Source organism: Malus sylvestris, chromosome 3 (assembly GCF_916048215.2).
Source record: "Malus sylvestris chromosome 3, drMalSylv7.2, whole genome shotgun sequence".
NCBI lineage: Eukaryota > Viridiplantae > Streptophyta > Magnoliopsida > Rosales > Rosaceae > Malus > Malus sylvestris.
Genome location: NC_062262.1, coordinates 15319607 through 15344668, shown reverse-complemented (window position 1 = coordinate 15344668; position 25062 = coordinate 15319607). Strand labels below are relative to the sequence as shown.

Here is a 25062-nt window from a genome sequence, read left to right as displayed (position 1 = left end):
CCGAGCTCGAGGATAGTCAACCTTAAGTTAAAGATCCATTGGAAGAAATAAATGTTGGAACGGCCGAAGAACCACGACTTTTGTTCATTAGTGCTTTGTTACCCCAACATGTAAAAATTAATCTTTGTAATGCGCTTAAAGAATTCAAGGATTGTTTTGCTTGGAGTTACCATGAGATGCCTGGTCTAAACTGCACCCTAGTTGAACATCAAATTTGGATGTAAACCATTTTGCATTCTCGACGAAGTACAACTCGGTATAAAGGATGAACTCGTTCGACTTTTAAAAGCTGGGTTTATTCGGAGTACTCAATATGTCGAATGACTGGCGAATATCATCCCCGTTTTAAAGAAAAATGGTGCCCTGCGCATCTGTATTGATTTTCAAAATTTAAACTTGGCAACGCCTAAAGATGAGTATCCAATGCCAATTTCAGATTTGTTAATTAACGCAGTGGCAAACCACCAGATCTTATCCTTTATGGATGGACATGCTGGTTATAACCAAATTTTCATCGCCGAAGCTAATGTCCATAAATCGCTTTTCGTTGCCTAGGGGCACTCGGCACATACGAATGGGTCGTCATGCCATTCTACCTCAAGAACGCCGGTGCCACATATCAACAAGCCATGAACACTATTTTCCATGATTTGATTGGTACCATCGTCGAAGTCTACATTGACGATGTTGTAATCAAATCATAACGTTGGCATACACATTTGGATGACCTTCGTCGGGCTTTTCTGCGTATGTGCGGGCACAATCTTAAGATGAATCCCGCCAAATGTGCTTTCAACGTATTAGCCGGTAATTTTTTAGGAATCCTCGTACATCATCGTGGTATTGAGGTAGACGAAAACAAGGCTCGCGCAATCATCAACGCTTCATCCCCGACGACTAAGAAACAACTATAGTCGTTGCTCGTCAAGATTAACTTTCTTCATCGATTTATTGCTAATTTGGCCTGGAAAATGAAAGCTTTCTCCATGCTTTTGAAACTCAAAGATTCTGATAACTTCGAATGGCGTGATGAACACCAAGAGGCATTTACGCAGATTAAGGTCTTCCTAACAACTCCACCCATCTTAGTCCCACAACGACGTGGCAGACTTCTTAAGCTATATATCTCGGTGGCCGAAGAATCCATCAGATGCCTTCTTGCACAGGACAATGACACCAGGCATGAACAAGCCATTTTTTATCTTAGCCGAAACCTCAACCCACCAGAGATTAATTACTCTGCCATCGAGAAGCTTTGTCTCGCCCTATTTTTTGCTGCATCAAAACTCCGACATTACATGCTCCTGTCAATCACTTAGGTCATCGCCTAAACCGATGTCATTCATTACATGCTTACTCGGCCAATTGTAAAGGGCTGAATCGGTAAATGGACGATGGCCTTATCTGAGTTCAGCTTGCAATATGTGCCCTAGAAAGCTGTCAAAGGCCAAGTGTTGGCCGATTTCTTGGCCCAACACCCATCCCCGTATGAGTTCAGGGGTAGTGATGTTGAAATCGGCATGGTAGAACCATGTGATAATTACTGGACAATGTACTTTGATGGTTCTAGTACTTCGGTCTCGGCTGGCGTTGGGATTATTATTCAATCCCCAACTCATAGCCGCTGGTATTTTTCTCTCAAGCTCGACTTTGATTGTACGAATAATCAGGCCGAATACGAAGTCCTTGTCATCGGCCTCAGTATCCTACATGATATGAGGGTGACTCGTGTCTTTTTTCTTGGTGACTCCGAACTTGTCATTAATCAACTCAACGGGGCTTTTTGTTGCATAAGTTGTACTCTGGCGCCCTACCACATGGTTGCTAGCTATTTGGTCGAATCTTTCGACGATGTTACTTTCAAACACATTTCACGAGTTCATAACACTGACGCCGACGAGTTAGCTCAAATAGCCTCTGGAGCACAACTTCTAGGGGGCAAATTAGGCTATAAATCACGACAAGCACATTCAGCCTTGATTAATCAGCAAGTTCTCAAACGTGGTTGCGTGATCCGTGCACGGGTCATGTCCTTACCTTCATTGTTAGAATGGAAGGACACTATTGAGGTTTGTGCTGTCGAGGCATTACTAGACGATTGGAGAATGACAATTATGTGATATATTGATAACCCCAACGAAAAACATGACCGACGGATAAGGGTCCATGCCACAAACTAAGTATTATACCAAAATGAGTTGTATCGAAAAGGTGAGGATGAGTTACTGTTGTTGTGCCTCGGCGGCACAGCTATTTCTGACCGAGTATTCTAAAAGATTTTATTGAGTACGCAAAGGGATGTGTATAATGGCAAATCCATGGGCATATACAGAGAGTTATGCCCGAATCACTACATTCGATCACCAAACCATGGCCGTTCTGAGGATGGCCATGGATGTAATCGGTAAAATCATACTGTCTTCTAGTGAGGCCAAACATGTGTGGATACTCGTTGCAACGGACTACTTCACCAAATGGGTCGAAGCCAAGTCATATGCCGAGTTAACGTCTAAAGAAGTTTGTAATTTCGTAGAAGAAAACATTGTGACTAGATTTGGCGTGCCAGAAACAATCATAACAGATAATGGTACGATCTTTACATCCAAGAGGTTTAAGGAATATACGGCAAATCTAAAGATTCGACTCAAGCAATCTATGCCGTATTATCTACAGGCGAATGGACAAGCCAAAGCAAGTAATAAGGTTTTAATCGGTATTCTTGAAAAGATGATAAAAGAAAGGCTGGGTATGTGGGATTTAAAGATAAACGAAGCGTTATGGGCTTATCGTACTTCTCTACAGATAACCATTGGAACGACTCCATACACGTTGACTTATGGACACGACGCAATGTTGCCAGTCGAGCTAAGTATAAACTCGTTACGAGTAATTGAACAAAGTAGTTTGTTCAGCGCCGAGTACAGTCGGGCCATGAGACAAGAGTTAGAAGATTTAGAAGAAGCTTGACTTGATGCTTATAATTTATTAGTGGCACAAAAGAAGATCGCCAAGCGAGCTTATAATCAACGAGTCAGACAAAAAATGTTCGGCAAAGGAGAGCTAGTTTGGCAAACCATACTACCCGTAGGAATTAAAGACCCTAGGTTCGGCAAGTGGTCGCCAAATTGGGAAGGGCCATTCATTATTCATAAAGTTCCTGGCAAGGGAGCATACCATCTTACAGATCGAACTAATGAAGTTCACAAGTTGCTAATCAACGGGAGGTCTGTAAAGAAATATTATCCAGTCACATGAGAGATGCGGGAATGAAAGTTCATTTCATTAAGTTCCCGAAAAGGTGTACAAATAGAGTTGGTCTACCAGTTACAATCAAATAATTATAGGGTGATGAAGGTAGGAGAGATTTAAGAACGACCTTCAACTCCAACCACCTTACCTCGCCCATCGTGACCTCAGCTTGCCGATTCCTCTTGTCCATCTTCAGCTGCTCGACTAGCTTCACGCTAGCCACATATTTGGTTAAGCAAGATTTGCTGCTCGACTCAAAATCCTTTGCAAGCTTGGAAGCAACTATCGACCTTCCATTTTAGAGTTCGACAATTTAACGGTCGAGGTCGGCCAGCGTTTCTTTCTTCACCTTCAAAACTTCGACCTTTGGATGAAGAGCTTCTCGAACGGCCGTCGCAGCTTTTAAGTCGTCTTCGGCTCAGAAAGCTATCTTGAAAATACCGAAGTATTCTCGGGTTTGTTCCAGGGTATAAAACACTCGAGTGATGGCTTTAGAGCTCAAGTGACTGTCAGCTGCAAGATCATTCAAGCATGCACCCACAGAATCGAGACCCTGGCCTTCGAGAACCTATGAAGCTGATAGAGATTAGAGCTCTTGCAGCTTAACAAGAACATTTGATTTGGCCGTCGGTACAGAGGACCCGGTTGTAGCTACTGAAAGGCCGGCCATTCCTGAAGTATTCAAAAGAAAAACATCAAACTCGACTTCCCATGAAGGCTTCATATGAAAAGAATTTAGGCAAAAGGAAAACGTAAAAGAATATAGTAGAGAGAATTTGTTTTTAGAGCTGCCGAAAGGAGACTTCGGCCAGGTCTCCTGGTTCATTGCTCAAACCTAGAGAGCTTAATGGCCGAGCTTAGTGTTTTAGACCGCTTCTCAATTCACGCGGCCGATGAAGGTTATCTATATTTGACGGCCATGGAGGTGGCCAAGAAATATAGATAACGCCTTTCGCTGCATAAAATTTTCGGTGAAATGAATAATTGGGCACCTAACATGTAATGTTTTTTCAGTTCAGGCTCGTTATATTAAAATTAACAAGAGAAAGTGATCGAGTCTTACAAAAGCCGAAGTCGCTTCTTAAAAGGGAACGTCGAGGTCTTGATCTTGCGGGTGAATTGGTGTTTCTGCCGTCGCTTCAGGCTCAACTTGAGGCCTTTTTCCACGATCGGCTGCAGGAGGATTAACTTGGTTAGTCACCTCAACCACAAGGGGAGGTTCAACAGAAGGAGGTGTGGTTAGTCGAGGGTGACTCACTAGTAAAGTCTCGTCGTTTTCGTCATGCTGAAATAAAAAGTTGTTAGAATTTAACGAGAAACGGGATTTATCAACAACATAATCATACCTGTTCCAGGATGATCGTTGGTTGTTTTGGATTTTTGGGGAAATTTTTCCCGACTGAAGGAGTTACCTCCTCCAAGACAGGTGCAATGGTCGGCCCCAGAGCTATAGGCTTTTTGACCAGCGGTGCAGCAACTCGTTCGACCATGGTCTCAGGGACATTAGGGATGAGTTGAATTTAGGGTGTTAGACTAGTGGAAGTTGGCCGTTTCTCTGTCGGAGACTTTAACAACTGGAGCAGGAGGAGAGGCACTAGGAGTGGTCGCTCCTGTGGTCTGGCTAGAGATAACATGAATTTCCCGTTCTCCCTTCTTCGCCAATTTCTTGACACGTTTCTTGGGATGAGGAGCTTCAGCCGTCGTCTCGGTTTCCTGGCGAGGTTGTTTGCTTAACAGGGTTTGCACGGTAGTTTTAGTTGTCGTGGAGGAAAGGGCAATTTTTTCTTAGCCGCAGCCGCGGCGATCACGTCCGCTCATTTCAGTACTCGATCGCCTAAAAGAGCGAAGTCAAGTTAGTAAAATAGAGTTAAGTGTTTGAAGACTAAAGGTAAAGATAGCCATATACCTTGGGTTGTTTCTTTGGATTGAGGGGCGAGAATTTTTTGGTGTCGGTCGCCAAAATTTTTGTTAACCACATCTTTAACTGAAGCGCCGAAGAAGTCATGAATGTACCCTTCTTACCATTCGCCGAAGGTGTCAGTGCCGAGAGATTTAGGAACAGCCGGTCGAAGATGAAATTTTCTGTACCATTCCTAGAACTCTTTCTCGGTATCTCTACACTCCCTCTTTGAAGAACTAAAGAAACATCATTGGCTTAGGAGGGAGCGGGAAATAAGTAAAGGTACCAGGCAACCTTGGAGGTAACCGAGTTGTCGGGCAACGAAGTAGGGGTGGTAGAACTCCCAGCTCTCTCGGCAAGCGTTGCAGCCAAGGGGAAGGTCGTGTGTTATCACAAATAACCCCCAGTTTTGACGAAGAACAACATCCTCATTTTCATCCCATGTTGATGATGGAAACCTGAGGGAAAAAGGGTATTCTTAACGGCGGCATATCAAAAACTCGTCGTTTGAAAGGACATCTATGCCGAAGAAGTATTTGAAGACTTTTTCGGCTCGGTGAGGAGGCACAGGTCGAGAGGTCAACTGAAGGTTGAACGCTACAGTGGATTGAAAGTTGGGGATCTTTGGCCGAAATGTGGAAAAATAGACCGGCAGCCAAAGTTGGAATACCCAGAGAGGTCTGTTTTGGTGCGGGTCGATCTTGTTGATGGTCGTCTCAGCCAGACAGCGCAGGAGGTTGGCAATAATAGCTGGACTTAGCGCTGGGGAGTGACAACTAGCCAAGGCTTTAGCAACCGACATATTCTCGACCAAGCATTTATTTGATTTGGTATAATAAATAAACTTGTTGTACTAGTAAAATAGGAAGGCTTCATGTTCTCCCTTCCCCAGACTCTTCTCCCCTCGACTAGCAAAATGAAGGATGAGGGTGTTGTAGTTGAAGAAGTTCTTGTGCAACTTCTGAACTTCTTCTGTTAAAGGCTCTTGACCTTCTTGGCTCAGCGTCTCGATGGCCCGTTCGTCGAATAGTGCTTTAAGATCAAGATTCGACGAGCACACAAAAAAGGCGGCATCTACTGGGAGGCCCCAAGGAGAGGTCCTAAGGATGGCTGAGATGTCGAGATGGTAGGGGTAATAAAACCAAAGGGAAGGATCATGGTGTTGGTGGCCGAGCACCAAAAGCTCAAAGCTGCCATAAAGAGTTCTTTGTCCATGGCAATTTCCATGGTCGAAAGTTTAATGGCGTCACGGATACCGAGAGCCTCCCATTCTTTGCCAAAGAACTTTTCCATTTGTTCGACCCAGGCGCCCAGGTCGCGTTGGTCGAAGTCCAGGTTCCTTGAGGCTTTGTCAGACACCATTTCGACCAATCAAACCCTTGCAGCAAGGGTGTTAGATAATGGTATTTGAAAAGATTGATGATGGATGATGGCACTGCATCTTTGAAAAGTGGTCAAGATTTGATGAGTGGCGCTTAAATCACTCTCAAAGCTTAGAGTTTTGACGACACTCCAGTCAATGAAGTCCTTGCACTTGTTGCATTCGTCAGAGAGCTTGGAGATGAAGAAGGCCATTGATGAAAACTCGAGGATTTCTGGTTTGAGACCTTGGGGTTTTCTGGGTTTCGAAAGCAAAATGGCAAGAAGGTTTTAAGGGTTTCAAAAAGCGTAACGTACGAATGGGAATGATTCAGGTATTTATAGGCATTTTGGAAGGAAGGTTAAACGTTTGATTTTTAAAATTGGGGATAGAATCGAGCGGGAAAGTTGCTAGGGAAAGTTGCTAATCATTGTAGATGTTTAATGAATCCAAACGAAAAGACCGAGGTTTTCACGATTTGAGGATGCATGATTGCATGTTATGGCGAGTTAGTGTCAAAGAGACGTTTTGGCGGTTGCACGTTTTCGAGGGTCATGATTAAGGGCTGCTAGGTTAACCAAATGACTGACATGTGGCAGAACAGTTGGGAGAATCGAGATTGTGGGATCATATCTCATAAATATGCATGGTGGTACTTCCCGAGAAGGGTTCAATGTTCGTTTTAGGTCAGTTTCGCTTCTTCAAGGCCTAGGCTCGAACCAAGAAGTGTAGGTTGACGACCTCAGAAGCGAGGGGGCAATGTTTGAACCCAAAATATTGGGTTAGGCCGAATTTAGAATTTGTTCTCGGCCCGGAAGCGTTGCTCATGGGCTGGCCATGTTGGTTTGGGCCGAGTTTAGAATTGTTCTCGGCCTAGAAGCGTTGCTCAGGGGCTGGCCGTATCATATCAGGATGGGGTAATTGAATCCTGATACAACAAGGAGTCTTGGCAGGATGAAGATGCTGAATTTTGGGAATAAATACGACCTGATAAGGGGTTGAGTTCAAAATCCTAATAGGAGTATGACTGATCGAGATAAGATTGGATCGAGGTAAGGAGTCCTAATCTGAGTATAGGTTTGATTCAATCGGAAGCAGGTTTGCTACTATAAATAGAGGGAGGGGTGCATCATTCAAACCCCCTCCAATTCAACACATAAACTGCCTTGCGTAAATTCTTGCTCTATGCGAAACCTCTCAACAACCTTGAGATTTTTATTTTCTTTTTCACCAACACATCTTCAGTTTGGATAAACAACACTATGAAGGCAACCGGCGAACATCTTTAGTTTGGATAAACAGCACTGTCGCCGTTGAATCAGCCGATCGCGAAACACCTTTAATTTGGATAAACAGCACTACATCAAGGTCGACTGGTTATCTATCCAAGTCTCGATCAAGAAGGATTTTCAGATCCTTATTGGCAGAGGTCATCTCGTTAGCCTTCTCGGTGATGTGAGGTGTTACAGTTTACTAGGGCTCAGCACGTCGAACGCCGAGTTATTTTATGATTGGATATTCACAAGTAGGCTTTAGAGTTCGGCATTCTGACGGCCGAACCACGTTTACCATTAAGACATATATTTGTTTTAAGTATCTGTGTCCCTATACTTTGGTGTCGATTCGGCGTGCTTATACTCTTACGAATATAATCACTGTGATCAAATCCGGGGCCAACGATTTGTGAACTTCGCAGGACTAGTAGCCTTGTCTTTAGGCTCTAGAACCCGAAGGCCGAGACATGTTCCTTCCTCGGCCACAATCGTGAGATTCAAAAGGCAGCAGCACACCCAATGCGACATCAACAAATTTTACTCATCGATCGAGCTCAGCTGTCAAGTTAACACGCCTCGCACACAACTGAAGGACATAGTTAGCTTATTAATTACTTGGCATGCGTGCCACGTAGGCTTGGTAGTTTTTAGGGTCAACAATAAGAAACAATGAAATTTTATCTTGATAATTAGATGGACAAATGGTTTCGGATTGAATTAATTTTTACAAGGATAATATATGAATCGAAACTTACAAAATAGACTATTCAAATCGTTGAAGTTCGATGTAGAGTGATCTCCACACCTAATCCCCATTTTAAAAAAAAAAGTGGAGATCCCTTTGCATAAAGGGTATATTATCTTAAGATAGGCATTTGTCAACAATTTGTTGATATGTTTTGAGTAGACCGTCTATATGTTCACACAATATAGTTAATAATAACATTAAATAGTTGTCAATACAAGATTGTTGTGTCGTGTATAGTTAAATTCTCCTTCTAAACTTTGTTTTCTTCATCTTCATCTTGAAAGACTCACGAACCTGTTCCATTCTAAAATTACTCTAAAATTCCTTTGTCTTGTTCATCGATCTTGCTTTTGATATCTATAAAATTTAAATTTAACAGCTTATGTGACATATTGATATTTTTTTAAAGTTTTGCTCTCTACCTGATATGTCAAATTTAATTTAAACATAAAATAAAAATTCATATTTATTTTCTTTGCATTGGTAATGAAAGAAAATGAATTAAAAAAGGTATAAAAATATTTAAACATTGCCTTAATAAAAGGCAATGCTTTAAATTAATAAAAAATTATAAAAAACATTTAATACTTAATTTTTTTTTTTTTGAAGGTGCTGTCAAATTTGATAGCACGAGGGAGATATGTCATTCCATATCATACCACATCAGATCTGACTTCTCGTAGCAAGAGGGAGAGATGTCATTCCATGTCATGCCACATCAGCTATGACTTCTCAGTTAGAAAGCATTATTGCTGTCTTTTTTTTTTCCTTTTTTTTTTATTTGGGCACCACCAGTTCTGTTTCCTTTTATTATAGCCAAAATTCCCAAAAAAATATTACATACACGGCAAGAATGTAAAATTGCTTACTTCAAAGTGAAAAAAGTGTTGTCCATTAGAGCAAGTCCAACGGGGGCTTATGCCTGATGGACCGTGGATTGCACAGGACCCAATTGTTGGGGCAATGAACTCCAGCCCATGTGGGCTTCAGCGCCGGAAGGGGCCTGAGGGACAGGCCCTGCATGAATTGGTGGCTCGAGAGCCGGAGGTGGAGGTGATGCTAGGCTGACGTCAAGGTGACGTTAGCCACGATATAAAATGGATAAAAATATTAATATTAATAAAAAATGTAAAAAATTAATTAAAAAAGTAAAAATTAATAAAAAAAAGTAAAAAATTAAAAAAAAAGGAAAACAAAATTAATAAAAAAAATCAGAAAAAAAATTAAAAATAATTGATTTAATTTTTCTATAAATATGTTATCATTATCTTCCAACTTACACCATAATTTTATATTTTCTCAAATATTTGGGGTTGTAATTTCTTATTTAATGACACATGGTACAACGAAAAATCATATCCGAAATTACAAATAAAATTATTTTTTTATTATTTTATAAAATAAAAAATACTAATATTTTATTACCTATTGCCATGGCTATTCAGTGTAGGGGTGGAGATGCAAAAGGCAGTTACTGTTCATTGGAGATTATTTAATAGTGACTTGCCCTAGAAGGCCTTCGCAACAGTGGAGTTGCCTTTATAGGTAGATTACCTTAAGGTTTAATATGAGCAACTTCAGCGTTGTAAAGGCCCCCTAGGGCAACTCACTATTGAATCCACCCAGTGAACAATAACTGCCTTTAATGAACAGTAACTGCCTTTTGCATCTCCACCCCTAAGCTGAATAGTCATGGCAATAGGCAATAAAATAATACAAAATAATTTTATTTGTAATTTCTGATAAGATTTTTAATCGTTCTCGTTGCAACACGTGTCATTATCTAAAAAGGCAATTATTGGTGATAGATTTCGATAAGATTTTTATCCAATGCCGTCATTTATTCTCAATTTGGTGTTTTCTCGGAGAATGACTAAATTGTCGGACTAAGAGGTAGGATAATGTAAAAAAAAATCAATTATAGATGTTATTTTATAAAGGAAATGAGCGTTAACTTAACATTTTGAATTGGATTTAGGAGGGTAGTTTAGGTAATACATTTGGGTTTAAAGAGAGATTAATTCTTTAATAAAAAACAATATGGGTGAAGAGAGTAAGTTTGGTGTACAAAAAGGTTACATGTGTTCAAATAAAATTTCCCTTATTTTAATTTCTTTCTGATTAAAACTGTTATGAAGATTAATATTATTGATTCTATATTTTTATGAAAATTAATCTTATTGATTCCAAGTCTTTAATATCTATATTGAAAATATCCAGATCCTTCACCATCTTGGAAATATCAAACACAAAAATAAAAGGGTAAAAGACTGTTTACTACCCTCATGTTTCGTGGTTTTCAACATTTAGTACATCAAGTTTTTTTCGTCTCAAATTCATACCTAAAGTGTAAATTTTGGGACAGTCTCATACATCCGTTAGTCAAACTGTTAAATTTGCCGTTAATTGTGATGTGGCCCCCATGTGGACAATAACTGGACGTCACGTGTCATCCATGTTTTTTTTTTCTTCTTCATCCTTCTTCTTCTTCTTCTTCTTCTTCTTCCTCCGAATCTGCCCAGATTCAGTTTTTTTTTCTTTTTTCTTTTTTCTTCTTTCTTCTTCTTCGTCCTTCTTCTTCTTTTTCTTCTTCCTCCGACTGCAACTTTTTTTTCTTTTTCTTCTTCTTCTTCCTCCGGCTGCAACTTTTTTTTTCTTCCTCCTTCTTCTCCTTCTTCTTTCCTCCTTCTTCATTCCCCTTCTTCTCATTCTTCCTTCCACTTCTTCCTTCTTCTTCTTCTTCCTCTGAATCCAGGGAAGATGAAGGCTTTTTTTTTTTTGTGAGGAAGATGAAGAAGAAGAAGGAGGAGAAGGAAGACGAAGGAAGAAGGAGAAGAAGGAGGAAGAAAAAAAAAGTTGCAGTCAGAGGAAGAAGAAGAAGAAGAAAAAAAAAGTTACAGTCGGAGGAAGAAGGAGGAAGAAGAAGAAAGATGAAAAAAGAAAAATGAAAAAAAACAAAACTGAATCTGGGCAGATTCGGAGTAAGAAGAAGAATAAGAAGAAGAAGAAGAAGAAGGAAAAAGGAGGAAGGAGAAGGAAGAAGGAAGAAGGAGGAAGGAGGAAGAAGAAGAAGAAAAAAAAACTTCCTTAGATTCGGAGGAAGAAGAAGAAGAAGGAGAAGGAGAAGGAAGAAAAATGAAGAAGGGGAAGAAGGGGAAGGAAGAAGAAGGAAGGAAGAAGGAGAAGGAGGAAGAAAAAAAAAAGTTGCAGTCGGAGGAAGAAGAAGAAGAAAAAGGAAGAAGAAAGAAGAGAAAGAAAAAAACATGGATGACACGTGGAGCCCAATCATTGTCCACATGAGCGCCACGTCACAATTAACGGCAGATTTAATAGTTTGACTAACGGATGTATGAGACTGTCCCAAAATTTACACTTTAGGTATGAATCTGAGACAAAAAAAATTTGATGTACTAAATGTTGAAAACCACGAAACATGAGGGTAGTAAACAATCTTCTACCTAAAATAAAAAGGCATAGCCCTTTTCTATGTGAAATAGTGCTTTGCAATTTAAATTGTCTGCGGAGGGGCAAAATCTCCGATGGCTTCCAAAAGGTCTACGACACCATTTTCGTGCTGCTAAACCACACCATGCTATTGCAGGGATTCTATTTCTCCATTGAAAACGGCAGAAGAAGGTCTCCGTACAACCCACCTAGCATTTTGACAACTACCCACTTTCTATCTCTGCAATTACAGAGCTTTGAAAACCCTAGAGGGAAACTAAAGCTTATGGATTGATGTGAATTTGGACGGGTTTGATGGGGATTTGGTGGAAAATAAGAAGAGGATTTTTGGGGGAAATCAGTGAAGTCAAGGTTTTGGGTTCGAATTTGTGGCGAGATTTACATATTGACTGGGATTCTAAAGAGAAGGAAGGAAACGAAGCTCAGTCAAGGAAGCGAAGAAGGAGGCATGCCACATGATGTCAGCCTTGCATCACTTAGGCCTCAGGTTCTCGGGCGGTGGATTTCCGCTTGGCCTGTCCACCGTGCCTCCCCTGAGCCCTATCGCCCACATGGGCTGGAGCTCCTAGCTTGGGCAATTGGGTTGAAGCAAAAGCCAGTCCACTGGGCTATTGAATACTGTGGAGCTGCTTTGATGGGGAGCTATGATAAGGTAGCATGCTCTGTGAGTGGTCAAATCAAGAATACTCACTGTTTTAAAAATCTCCACTTAGTGTCGCTTGAGCTTCGCTTAGGTACTAGGCGGTTAGTCACCGTCCCGATTAGTTCCTAGGCGTTTGAAAATTAAGAAAGTGCACCTAGACCCACTTAGGTGTCCACCTAGTACGCCTAAACCATCCTAGGTCGTGACTCTCACTTAGACAGAAAATCGATAGCTTTCATTTTCCATTTCAATTTTTCAATAAAATGTAAGAAACTTGTTGAATACTTGGATGAACACTCATTATATGCTTGTTCTCCATGTTTTCAATATGTTCTAACACTTTATAATTTATTTGTTATTTTTTTTTTGCAATTTATGTATCACAATATGAATATACGTGTTTTTTAAACATAAATAAACACTTATTTATAAAATATAATAAATTTACTTAAATCTGCCTAACTACCTAGGCTCTTAGCCCCAACCTGCTGCCCGTTACCAACTAATACCTAACATCTTTTAAAACCTTGCTCCTAGTCAACTTACTAGCGTCCAGGGTCCTTTATAACTAATTAGCACCCCGAGTACCAAATGGTTCAAACATATTCCCACTCCTTTTTATCTTTTTTAATTAATTTTAATGAGAATATGAAGCGGTCACATCATTTGCTACTAGCAGATTGCTAGTGCGCTGTCGAAAGAAGATCCTATTCCACTCATCTTGATCATGATAAACCTTAAATTTCTTAACTTCTAGCTAGGCCGAAACATGCATGTTTCTTGTAGTGCAATTTTGTTGGGAGAATTCTACTTATGTGCTTGTTTTTTGGGATGCCTTCTTTAATGCATGACGTATATTTTTAGTCCTCTATTTTTATACTTGAGTTAAAAAAAAATTGGTGGGTTTGAGTTTTTTGGTTTTTCTCCTCAGATGCAAAAACTAATAGTTTTAAACATATATTCTTATATTATGAGTTTTAAGATTTGAGTCTTTGCATTGAAGAAAAAAAAAATTAGAAATGAGTTTTGACAATTTTTATATATGCATTGGAGATGATTGAAGTCAAAACTCAAATTTTACATTTTTGCTTGTTGGCATGGACTCTACTTTGGACACAAATATGATGAGCTAATTTTCATATACTTTTTTAGCTTCTCACACACCCGAGTGTGAAGAAGGAAAAATGAGGAGTATGTTTACCATTTTCTAAATCTCATATTGAAACCTAAATCTAACTCTCACTTTAATTGAGAACTCAAATATGACATTTAAGTCTTTAGTGGTAAAATGTGTTGTCGTAGGCATTCATTAGTATGAACACCTTAATTTTTGAATAATGGTTGGATAAACTACTACCACAATGTTATACGCAATGATAAAAGTTTATTGGCCAATAATCTAATCAAAAGTAAACTAGCTAGCTCTTTTGCACATGTAGAGTGTAAAATATGTTTATGTGCTAGCAGAAGTGGAAATGAGACTTAATGACAGAATCCTGATCAGAAAAAGATGCTGGAGAAAAAAGTGGTAGAAAATCCCCAATAAAAATTATATATCGAATGCAATCTCATAGTAGAATATAGAGAAAATAAAGTGTTAAGGATTTTGTATATGGCAACCACTTTCTCCCATTACTAATTCAAGAACAGAAATGACCCGAGACTGAATCTCTTTATTGAAATGACTCGTTACCACTACCAGCCTATGTTTATGACTTTGTAGTAGTGGTGGAGTTGCTTTATACCCCAAGCTCTACAATTTAAAATCACCGATCACTCTAAAATTAGTAATTTCATCTGTGAATTGCTAGTTTGGGAAGGTTCTAAGTGTTAACAAACCTATCTCAAAATTTCACCTTTCTTAACTTCTATACGCAAGGACTGGGGTATTTTCCCAGAATGTTTAATTAGCAGAACTCATTCCTTCTATCCACCCTTTATGTTAAACAAAAATTAGACAATCAAACCTTCGATCAGTAAGAACATGCAACAGAAATACCACAAAAAGACAATTAGAGATATATAATTACAGGCGAGCATTATTTTGCATTTTACAAGGAGCTAGTTCACTTGTAGTTAAGAAAGTTAGGGTTCCAGCTATAATTACAAGCAAACATTGTTTTGCATTTTACAAGAAGCTAGTTCACTTGTAGTAAAGAAAGTTGGGGTTCTACCATAATTTACAGACGGATATTGTTTTGTATTTTGACACATGTAGTGAAACAAAGTTGTGGTTCCACTATAAAATCAATTGGTAATATGAACAGTAATCCAATTATTATAAGCACATGCAATGTTTCTTTTTTTCCCTATGTGGAACACTGTCAACATGTGACCGACTAAGAAAGTTATTAAGCACATATCAAATTGTGATTTCTCTCTATAAACGTATTTTTCTCAAATAAATTCTCCTAAAACTTCCCTTCTGCATTTAGGAATATACAGAAAATGTTGGAGAAAGTGTGCCCACCAAGACAGTGTGATAGTGGTAACAGTACAAGACGCTGTAAATAGTACGGACAGAGAAAACAAAAAAGCATCAGGCTTTCTTTCTTATCAGATTTTTCAATTGGCTCCTTGCGTTTGTTTTTGGTTCGGGTTACTCGTAAGCAAATTACAATTTGACGGGAATGGATTTGTCATCACAATCATATGAGTATTATTGGCAATATTTTGTTAGACATTTCTTGTTGGTCGCATTAGCAAACTCAATACCTTCCATGTGGTTGAGGCCCACATAATATCCCAATAAAGATATATACGAACATCCTTTCTGGGATCACTATGCAATCCAACTGAATGATCGTACTCATCCATCTTAATCCATCTTAAGGTGATGGTCTATCGTATCGTTATTTAAATCAGAAGACTCCTATTTTTAATGATATTAGCATCTTAATCCTCTAATTAATATTGTATCATGTTTATGTATAAGACCAACTTCAATGGTTTGGTTAGAACTTACAATTTAAGTTTTAAACTCGCCCAAAAAACTTCTCCAATCATTAAGCTATAAAAATGTTTTGGGTGAAAATTATTTTTGGGCCAAATTTAACTTGGAAAATGAGCCAAGGTTAGTGGTTCAGACCCAATTGCTGATGTTCTCGGCTACTTGCAAAAAAACCAACGACTATTTTTTTTATCGAGTGGCCCACGAGGTTGGACCGTTGGTTGGTTGAGCCAATGGCCCAGATTCATTTTTTTTTTAAATCAAATTTATAAATACATTAAATCCAAAGCCTAAAACAATAAAAAAAAATTATTTAAATCAAAATTCACCTAAAAACTCTTATAAATACCTATGTATTTGTTCAAACATTCATACAAAATCCACTTGCGTCAAATAATTCTTCTTTTTCTTGTTTCTACCCACCTATGTATTAGTGTTTTAGAATGGGTAGGTTTTGTGGTTTTCTATGTTCTTTCATGTGGTGCATATGTGTAAGAATGAAGTAGGTTCAGTGATTTTTTATTATTTATCAAAATTTAATTTTTTTTTAGATTAAAATGTTCATAAAAATAAATTAGGATAGTCTAAATAAAGTTTATTTTAAAAAAAAGTAAAGAAAAAAAACGGTAAAATCATGCTTTACTAATTTCAGGCTAAAATTTTAAGCCAACCGTTGGAAGAGAAAAGTTGTCTCTAAGTTTGAACCTAAATTTTCTAGGCTAAAAATTTAGGTTTTAATCTCTATCCTTGGAGTTGGTCTAATAGTTTACACATTGATAGGAAGACCATGATGTAGTAACCAATGTTGTTAAAGTAATAACAATATCATTAATTTTATACATTGGACAACAAACTTTAACAATTATTATATAAACTTATGATGCTTGTAATTAGGAAGTTTGATCGCGTTGAAACTTAACGTCATATTGTAAGAAACCTAACATGAAGGTTAGGGGACCAAAAGTGAATCACGATGATTGGGTAATTTCATGACATCCACTCATCATAAGATATTACTCCTATATTTTAACGTCTGCATTGTAATAACCAACGTGTTATTGTAATAACAACAAAATTTTATTATTTTACCATTATTATATAACATTGAACAATATATTTTAGCGATTATCATGTACACTTATATTTCTTTTAATTACGACGTTGAATCATGATGAAAACTTAACATCTTATTGTAACAATTTTCACATAAAATTTGTGGACCCAAAAATAAATAAACGTATTCAATAACTTCATTATGTCCACTCATATATTATATTTGTGCTGTTAAACAAAAGTATCAAAGAAAGAAATGCATAGAATTTTCCTTCTTAAAGCTTATCCTGAAAACTCTATTTTTTATGTAGTCGGTCACTGTTTTGTCATATACAAAACTAATAATTTTAATGGTATATACTGAAATTCTCTATAACAATCCAATTACTATAGAGTATATATATATGTTCGCATATAAAGAAATATATAAAAATCATCTGTTTGAAAACTCATGAAAAACAAGTAGGGCCACTTTCTCAGTAACCTTGCCTGAAAAGTGAAAGTTCTTATTTTACATAGGAAAAATCCTAAAGAGACTATGTTTTTAAATCATATTTTATAAACCACATGATGTGGTGGTCGATGATGAGTTTTTTTTTTTAATGTTTTAAAAATCTCTGCCTATCGCCGCCTAGGCCCCACCTAGGCACTAAGCGGTTGGCCACCGTCTCGATTAATGTCTAGGCGTTTGAAAATTAAGAAAGGGCGCCTAGACCTAGTAAGGCGCTTGCCTAGACCTGCCTAGACACTCGCCTAGGTTGCGATTCACTTAGACAGAAAATAGATAACTTTCATTTTGCATTATATTTTTTTCAATAAATTGTAAGAAACTTGTTGAATACTTAAAGGAACACACATTATATACTTGTTCCCCATGTTTTCATTATGTTCCAATAGCTCATAATATATATGTCATTCCATTTTGTAGTTTATGATGAAATTATATATGTTTGAAATATAAACAGATACTTATTTACACGAAATATGATTTAATTAAATCTGTCCAGTCCGCCTAAGTGCCTGCCTAGACCCCGCCTAGCCGCCTAGGCACTAGGCCCCAGCCCACTGCCCGCCTAGAGTCTAGCGTCTTTTAGAACCTTGGGTTGAATAATACATCATTCCTTTGGTAATCAAAATCCTAGGGTGGCACATACAACAATTAAAAAACCTAAGAGTTGGTCATGTGGGAAATGAAGAGAAAATTTTTTTCTTCTTCGTTGTAACCAAGGTCCAAAAACAGCAGAACCATGGTGGTCTTCTCTCTTCCATCACATGTCCAGACCGTTGGGTAGTCCTCAAAGGTTTTTACAGGCGCTTCTTCAGATGTCCGGGTGGTCCTGGAACCACCTTGGTCCAAGAGTGCCCTTGGCTACATCAAGTGTTTTACAAAATATAATTCAAGAAGTTGGTCTTTCTAGCATCACTCTTTACATAGAAAACAACTGTCCTAAATTGTTTATGTATGTTCCACCTCATAAAAAAAAATTTCTACCCCACTTCCCTTGAACTTTGATGGATCTCTGTAGCTTCAAAAGGTTCTTCTCTGAACACTATAAATATGGGGTATCTCCAATCAAAAGCCAATTAAGAAACCAGCAGCTTCCTCAGGAAAAACAGAAAGGTTGTAATCTTTGAGATATCATGGCAATGCTGTCATCAGATCCTCTTGTGGTTGGGAGAGTTATTGGAGATGTTGTTGATTACTTCTCCCCAAGTGTAAAAATGACAGTCTCTTACAACTCCAACAAGAAGGTGTATAATGGGCATGAGCTATTTCCTTCCTCAGTAACCATCAAGCCTAAGGTTGAAGTTCATGGAGGCGATTTGAGGAGTTTCTTTACACTGGTACGTGCATATGTTACCCTCCCAGCTGCTATATATTCTCATGTTGTCATGTATATATATATACCATAATTTATTTTCTTGAATAAGGGTTTTAATTTAAAACAATCATTTTATTTTTCGTAGGTTATGACGGATCCAGATGTTCCCGGCCCCAGTGACCCCTACCTGAAGGAACACTTACACTGGTAAACCTTTCCCTGAGAGAGATGATCATAAAAAAGCAATCTGAAATAAGGAAAAGAAATAAAAGGCAATCATTTTCCCGGCCCTAGCGACCCTTATCTGAGAGTTCACTTGTATCTACTTCTAATTAATTAACTTGGGCATAATATTATGTCCACCTGAAGATTAAAATTAATATGAAATACAAACCTTTTATACCGTTGAGAAATATCAGTTATGAGGGGAGTTTCCATTAAAATTAACCATGTTTTAAACCATGTATATGCGTCTTTTTCTTTATGTAAAATAAAATTAACTATGTTTCCTTGAATCTTGCTAGTCTTTTTTTTTCTTCCAATCAATAAGTTCGTATGTTTACATGGTTGACCTGGTAAATTTATTTCGTTTTTTTTCCTGTTAGATCCTGGATGCAGGGAGTTTCCATTTCCTTCTAATTATTTTTGGATAAAACTTACATGATTAGAATACAGAAGCTTCTATTGCATATATACTCATGCATTCAGTGTGATATTTTGGTTACAAAATTTGGACTAAATAATTTGCCATCTTGATTACAGGATTGTGACCGACATCCCAGGCACGACTGATAACACATTTGGTAAGTCCATTATATGTTCTTAGAGAGAGAGAGAGAGAGAGAGAGAGAGAGAGAGAGAGAGATGATGATGATGATTATGACGCTGAATATGATTAATATGTTTTTTTTTGTTTGTTTGAACGTGTGATAATATAATTAAAAACAGGAATGGAGGTGGTGAAATATGAAATGCCAAGGCCAAACATAGGGATCCACAGGTTTGTGTTTCTTCTGTTCAAGCAGAAAGGCAGGCAGACAGTGATCCCTCCTGCTTCAAAGGACCACTTCAACACCCGAAAATTTGCTGAGGCGAATGACCTTGGCCTTCCAGTGACTGCTGTTTTCTTTAATGCTCAAAGGGAAACTGCTGCAAGGAGACGCTAAAACAATAGTACTAACCGAAAAACAGCTCTGCTCTCCAAGTTGTACCTGGAAATGAATTGCTACAATAACCAGAGGGGACTGTGTGTTTACTATTTGTTTAAAAAGCATCCTCTGGCTTTATTAACCTAACAAATGTCTATTAGTTTACGGTTGTATACTTTATGAAACTTTTCTCCAAATAAATATAATAATATGGGAAAATTATATTGTACGACTAAATTTCTTTCACAAGTTCATACTAACTAGCCTCTCCACACGTGCTCACGCGCACATGTGAAAGGTATTTTTGCATCATGAGCGCAACGCACCTTAAAGATGTGTTGCTTTAGATGTTCTTGTATTTTTTATTATTTTTTTCTTTCAAATATCTCCTTATGATATTTTTTTTGTACAATTGTTTAACGTCAAAGCATTGGCAGAATACGCACTAGGTAATAATGAACTTGATTTTAATTATGACAAATTCAAACTGCAATGAATAATTTTAGTCTTAAAACAGAATACAAAGATATGTTTATACTTAAAAGAAAATAATGAAATATGAGATTCACTCTTTTCCTAGGAATCCATTGAAGTAATACATAAAGTGCAAACTACAAAGCCTGTCTTTTAGTAAAAAGATAATAAAATTTTTGGCTTTCTCCTCTGCATGGACCAATGAAGTCCAACATTGTTTTTTCTTTTTGAAATTTATTGATCTGCAGTTGCAAACCTTATATGAAGAACTAATTTTATTAGAAGCACTAGCCTCTCCGTACGCGCTCATGCGCATGCGAGAGGCTTTTTTTAATCATGGGCCCCTTAAGATATGTTGTGGTAGTTGTTTTTTTTCTCATATGGCGTCGTAAAAATAAAATACAAGATACAATTACAAATAAAAAGTATTGGAATATAATTAAGTTGGGTGTAAAATGCATGATAAAATAAAGGCTCATTGTACGCACTGAAGCACATTCAAAGAGATTAGGAAAAAATAAAGGTAAAAATACTTCAAGGAATCAAATAATAATGGAAGAGAATAAATTAAACAATTAATCTATGACATTAAGTTGAAGAGTAAGAATTCATATATATTTTTTCCTTATAGTACCACAAAGTACGCTGACTTTTATTACATTTGTTTAAACAATTTATCTTATTAAAAATTGCTAAAAATGGAGTTGATAGGGTTTCTGGCTTCATAGTATGTTATCTATTATTTCTTGATATATATCTTACCCTTTCCCATTCCGCTTGCAAGCTGCTTTGTCAATTTTATGCTACCACAATTGTAAGAACTCAATTTAAAAACAAACTCCATATGAATGAAGCCACTTATTAAGAAATCAAATATTATTCTGATACACATAAACTATGGACTAACCTGGGAGCGAAAATTATCAGTTTTATCCACCAACAACTCAATCTTTTCACCGCGATCAAGAACTTGCAAAACATATGAATTTACGATGATTAAAAATCGATCCACATTTATGTACATGTAATCAAAATGGAAAGGAATATGAAAAGTAAAAAGGAATTAGAGTGAGAAAAGTCAGAATGACTATTCTCCAAATGAAACAGGCATCAAGTTCAACAATAATCGTTCCATAGATTTCCCTATAAGAAGGAGAGGGAGAAATAAACCATTCAGTAATTAAAAAGCATATTACGAACTTAAATGAAAACCCTAAATACTCTATAGCCATTCTACCAATGAAAACTCACTGCTCTTATCTTGCCTTCTCCCACGTTCAAAACTCTATAGCCATTCTACCAAATTAAAAAAAAAAAACTCTATACCCATGTTTTTACCTTTTATCCCTCTACGTGGTAGTTTTGTTTTGCTAGAACACTACAAATTGAAATAATTTTTTCTTAAAATCTGAATCAAATAAGAGTATTTTTGGATTATGGTTATTTTAAAAATTTTGTCTTCTGGGTTTATATATATAGAAGAAGAAAATATAATAATAGTAAATAATATTATAAAAAATCCAGGCGAAGAACTATTGCATACCAAGAAATTGAAGGAAAGCAGGATAAAGAGGAAGATCGAGAGAGTTGGCCTTAATTCATCAAAAGCTTGGAACTGCAAGAAAAATAATAATCAATTAAAATGGTTGTTTTACATGGATAAGAATGCAGAGATTGTAAATAATTGATAGAATCTTACACAAAAAGGATAAAACTGTAAAGAATTAAAGCCAGAGAGATTTAGTGAAATCGTCACTATTTGTAATCCTGTCATACTGTTACAAACTACAAATATATAAAAATTGTTAATATACAAACTAATGAAGTGAAACACCTCTTCCTTATGGATCTTCAACATTTGAAGTAAAGGGAGAACTAAAAATTACCATCTTCCAATCCCTCAACAAAACCAAATCCTCACCAAATGGCCAGAACCTCCACGATGTCGCCTTCACCACCCCTTTCTACGTACTGCGGTAAAATGCCCCAAGCGCAGCAGATTTTTTATGGGATTTTATTGAAAAACTTGTTCCTGTGGAATTTCATAATCAGGGAATATGCCTGTAATGGATGTCCATTCAAGTCTTTGGTTTTGTATCGTGAAATACTTGGTTTTGGACCCAAAGCAGACAATTTTACGTACCCCTTTGTTCTCAAGGCGTGCAGTGAGATGTTGGCTGTAGAAATTGGGAGGAAGTTTTCAGTTCATCGTAAGTTATTTGCAAACCGAGTTGCTCCGTCGCAGAGATTATTCAACTCGAGTCGGAGTCGCATGCTCAACTCCACCAAATAAGGTTGTTTCTGCTTCGGAAATTGGGGTTTCACTACCCACTGTAGCATGCGTTAGATCTAACCTTGATCGCTGCCGTTTCAGAGTCGCATCTGAATCCACCGATGGATTCCTTCTAGATTTTCTCCTCTATATTTTTAGTCGTAATTTAGACTTCAAATTCATTCTTGATAAGACATGATGGAAAAAGAAATCAATGCCAAAAAGAGCAAGAGAAGAGAAGAAGAGAAGAAAATAAAGAAAAATACCTGAGAGACTGAGACGATTGAGTTTTTGCGTGGTGGATGGTGGAAGAAAGAGAGAAAACGAACGCAACTGCTCATAGCAGTTCCAAATCAAACCACATTCATCCTTTCTCCTATGTAGCAATACTGGTTTTACCATTTTATCCTCATTTTCTAATCTTTTTTGGATTTTGATTGTGAAGGAAACAAGGGGCAATATTGGGTTTATTGAATGTTTCACCTATTTGGCCTTCTCGCTTTATATATATAGATATATATAGATGATATTGCATTTCTTCATAGAAAAACCAACACAAAGTAAAGGGATCCCAAAAGGAAAAAGAATATATCAACTTCACCAAGATGGAACGTGTCGTTATAGCCACAATCATCTAACTCTTTAATCAGAAAGCATACATCAGTACTCTCCATCCCAAACCCAAGTAAAAAGACAATAGAAAGTAAAAACCTGAAAATCTAAAATAATTAGAAGACAAGTAGGAATGAAAAAAAATAAAGGGACGTTGGGACCGAACCCTACACACCTTTTGCAGCTATTACATATAAAGAGCTATGATTGGAAGAAGTATTGTTCTTTCTCAAATTGTTCCAGAACCTCATGAGAAACAAACAGTAATAAACCATTGTAAAATGTAAGCAAATCATACATAATACATTAATTAAATTAATCCAAATTATTAATTAATTACACAGGACTAATAATTGAAGTGTTCAAAACTATTATGTCACACACAAAACATGGTATACCATGTCATACACAAAGGATAATTGTACAGTATCATCCAACCCAATATCAAGATTCATATTTTTTACATAGAGATCCAACAATTTTTCAACCAAGCGGAAGAGAGAGAGAGAGAGAGAAAAAGAGTAGTGGAAGGAATGAGAAGCAAAACAGCATACCAAGCGGAGAGTAGGCAGTTAAGCATAGTCATCACGTAGGGAATGCTTAAGAATTGATATGTGCTTCTCTTCCATGGTATTGCCTCTTAAATTTAAGTCTACACATTTGTACACCAAGAATACTTAGTAGAATTCACAGAAATTTAAAAAAACCCAGTAGAAATTCAAGTTTTTTTTGTTGTCCAACAGATATACATAACCCATTCAACAAAATCAAATTTATGACACAAAAAACATGACATTTAGCCACAAAAATGAAGAGAGAGAGAGACAGAGAGAGAGAGAGAGAGAGACAGAGACAGAGACAGAGATAGAGATTTTGCTTTCTGAACTATGCAAAATGTGCAGAGAACCAAAATATGATAAGCCACTTAACAAAATGATATTTTACACAAAAAGGTATCAACTTTAGACCCCAAATGAAGGAATGTGAGAAAGAGGGCATATGTGGGTATCAAGAAGAGGAAGAGAGCAGTTCCATCTCCTGTTAAAATGAAGAAACAGAGCATTAACAAACACATGCACAAATCTCAAAGGAAATTGGTGAGAAATAATCCCAACTAAGAACATAATTAGAAAACCAGAGAGGAAATTTCTAAAACTCAACAAAGACACTAAACAAAACCATGAGTACATGCATTGATTTTTTTTATCCATTTCAACCAAATTTTGAAATGAAAGAAAGAAAAGCAGAGAACCCAGTTGAGGAAAAACCTTAGAGAATTATGTGGTAGCCTTTTTAGCCTCTTATTGTTATGACTTCCTCCTCCACCCCTTTCCTAGAAATCAACCTCTTCTAACCCTAACTCAATCATCCCATCCCCAGCCTTACTGTACGACCAACAAACCACCCCAAAATATTGTACTCATTTTTTATTGGACTTGTTTTCTTTCCCAATACAATTCCCAACTTTGACCAAAATTTAAATTCAAAATAAAAAGAAAACTAACTTCCCAATTGTTCTTAACTGCTGAGGGGAGTAGCCAAATGAATTCCAGGAGTTGATGCATCTTCAAAGTTGAAAATTATTGTGTATGCTATAATCAGGCTTCCATGGCGTTGATGTTATCAAGTTCAGGGTGATAATGGTCAAGCAACCCAAATCTTTTTTTCCAGAGTTTCAGATATGGACGGTTTATGGGAAAGATTTATACGATCCTACCATAAAGCAAGGGAAGAATCAATGAACGAAGAAATCACCAGAAAAGCAAAATTTGAACACATACCTAGACACGGCCATTGGGATTTTCAGACTGCTCCCAATAGATTGTGTGATATCCTAAGCCTTTAGAAATCGGAACTGTACTACTTGCTCTCAAAGCCCACATTATGCCCGCGTAAAACTAAATTTTGAGAATTCCTCTTCCCTGCATTCACAACCACACCATCAGTTTCAGTCAATTTTAGCTTTTAAAGAGAGCGAGAGAGAAAGAATCAGAGAGAGTGAAGAGAGAAAGGCCAATAAGCTTGTTGGAGGAGAAAGAGAGGGAGAGAGGTAGGGAGTAGACGCTTTTGATCTGGTTGGTAGTTTGCAGA

At 37.4% G+C, this 25062-nt stretch overlaps 1 protein-coding gene across 1 annotated transcript; it reads left to right on the top strand.

Annotated features, from left to right (window-relative positions):
• The first annotated feature begins 18247 nt into the window (after nucleotides 1–18247).
• Nucleotides 18248–19842, top strand: LOC126616717 (CEN-like protein 2). The gene is made up of 4 exons (XM_050284810.1): nucleotides 18248–18487; nucleotides 18611–18672; nucleotides 19228–19268; nucleotides 19414–19842. The coding sequence occupies exons 1-4, from the start codon at nucleotides 18284–18286 to the stop codon at nucleotides 19629–19631; spliced, it is 525 nt and encodes a 174-aa protein (XP_050140767.1). The 5' UTR covers nucleotides 18248–18283; the 3' UTR covers nucleotides 19632–19842.
• The last annotated feature ends 5220 nt before the right edge of the window (nucleotides 19843–25062 follow it).

Coding starts and splice junctions, on each gene's coding strand:
- LOC126616717 (XM_050284810.1), top strand. CDS start 18,284: ATGGCAATGCTGTCATCAGATCCTCTTGTGGTTGGGAGAGTTATTGGA. Junction 18,673..19,227: donor CTGAAGGAACACTTACACTG/GTAAACCTTTCC, acceptor TCTTGATTACAG/GATTGTGACCGACATCCCAG. Junction 19,269..19,413: donor CACGACTGATAACACATTTG/GTAAGTCCATTA, acceptor AATTAAAAACAG/GAATGGAGGTGGTGAAATAT.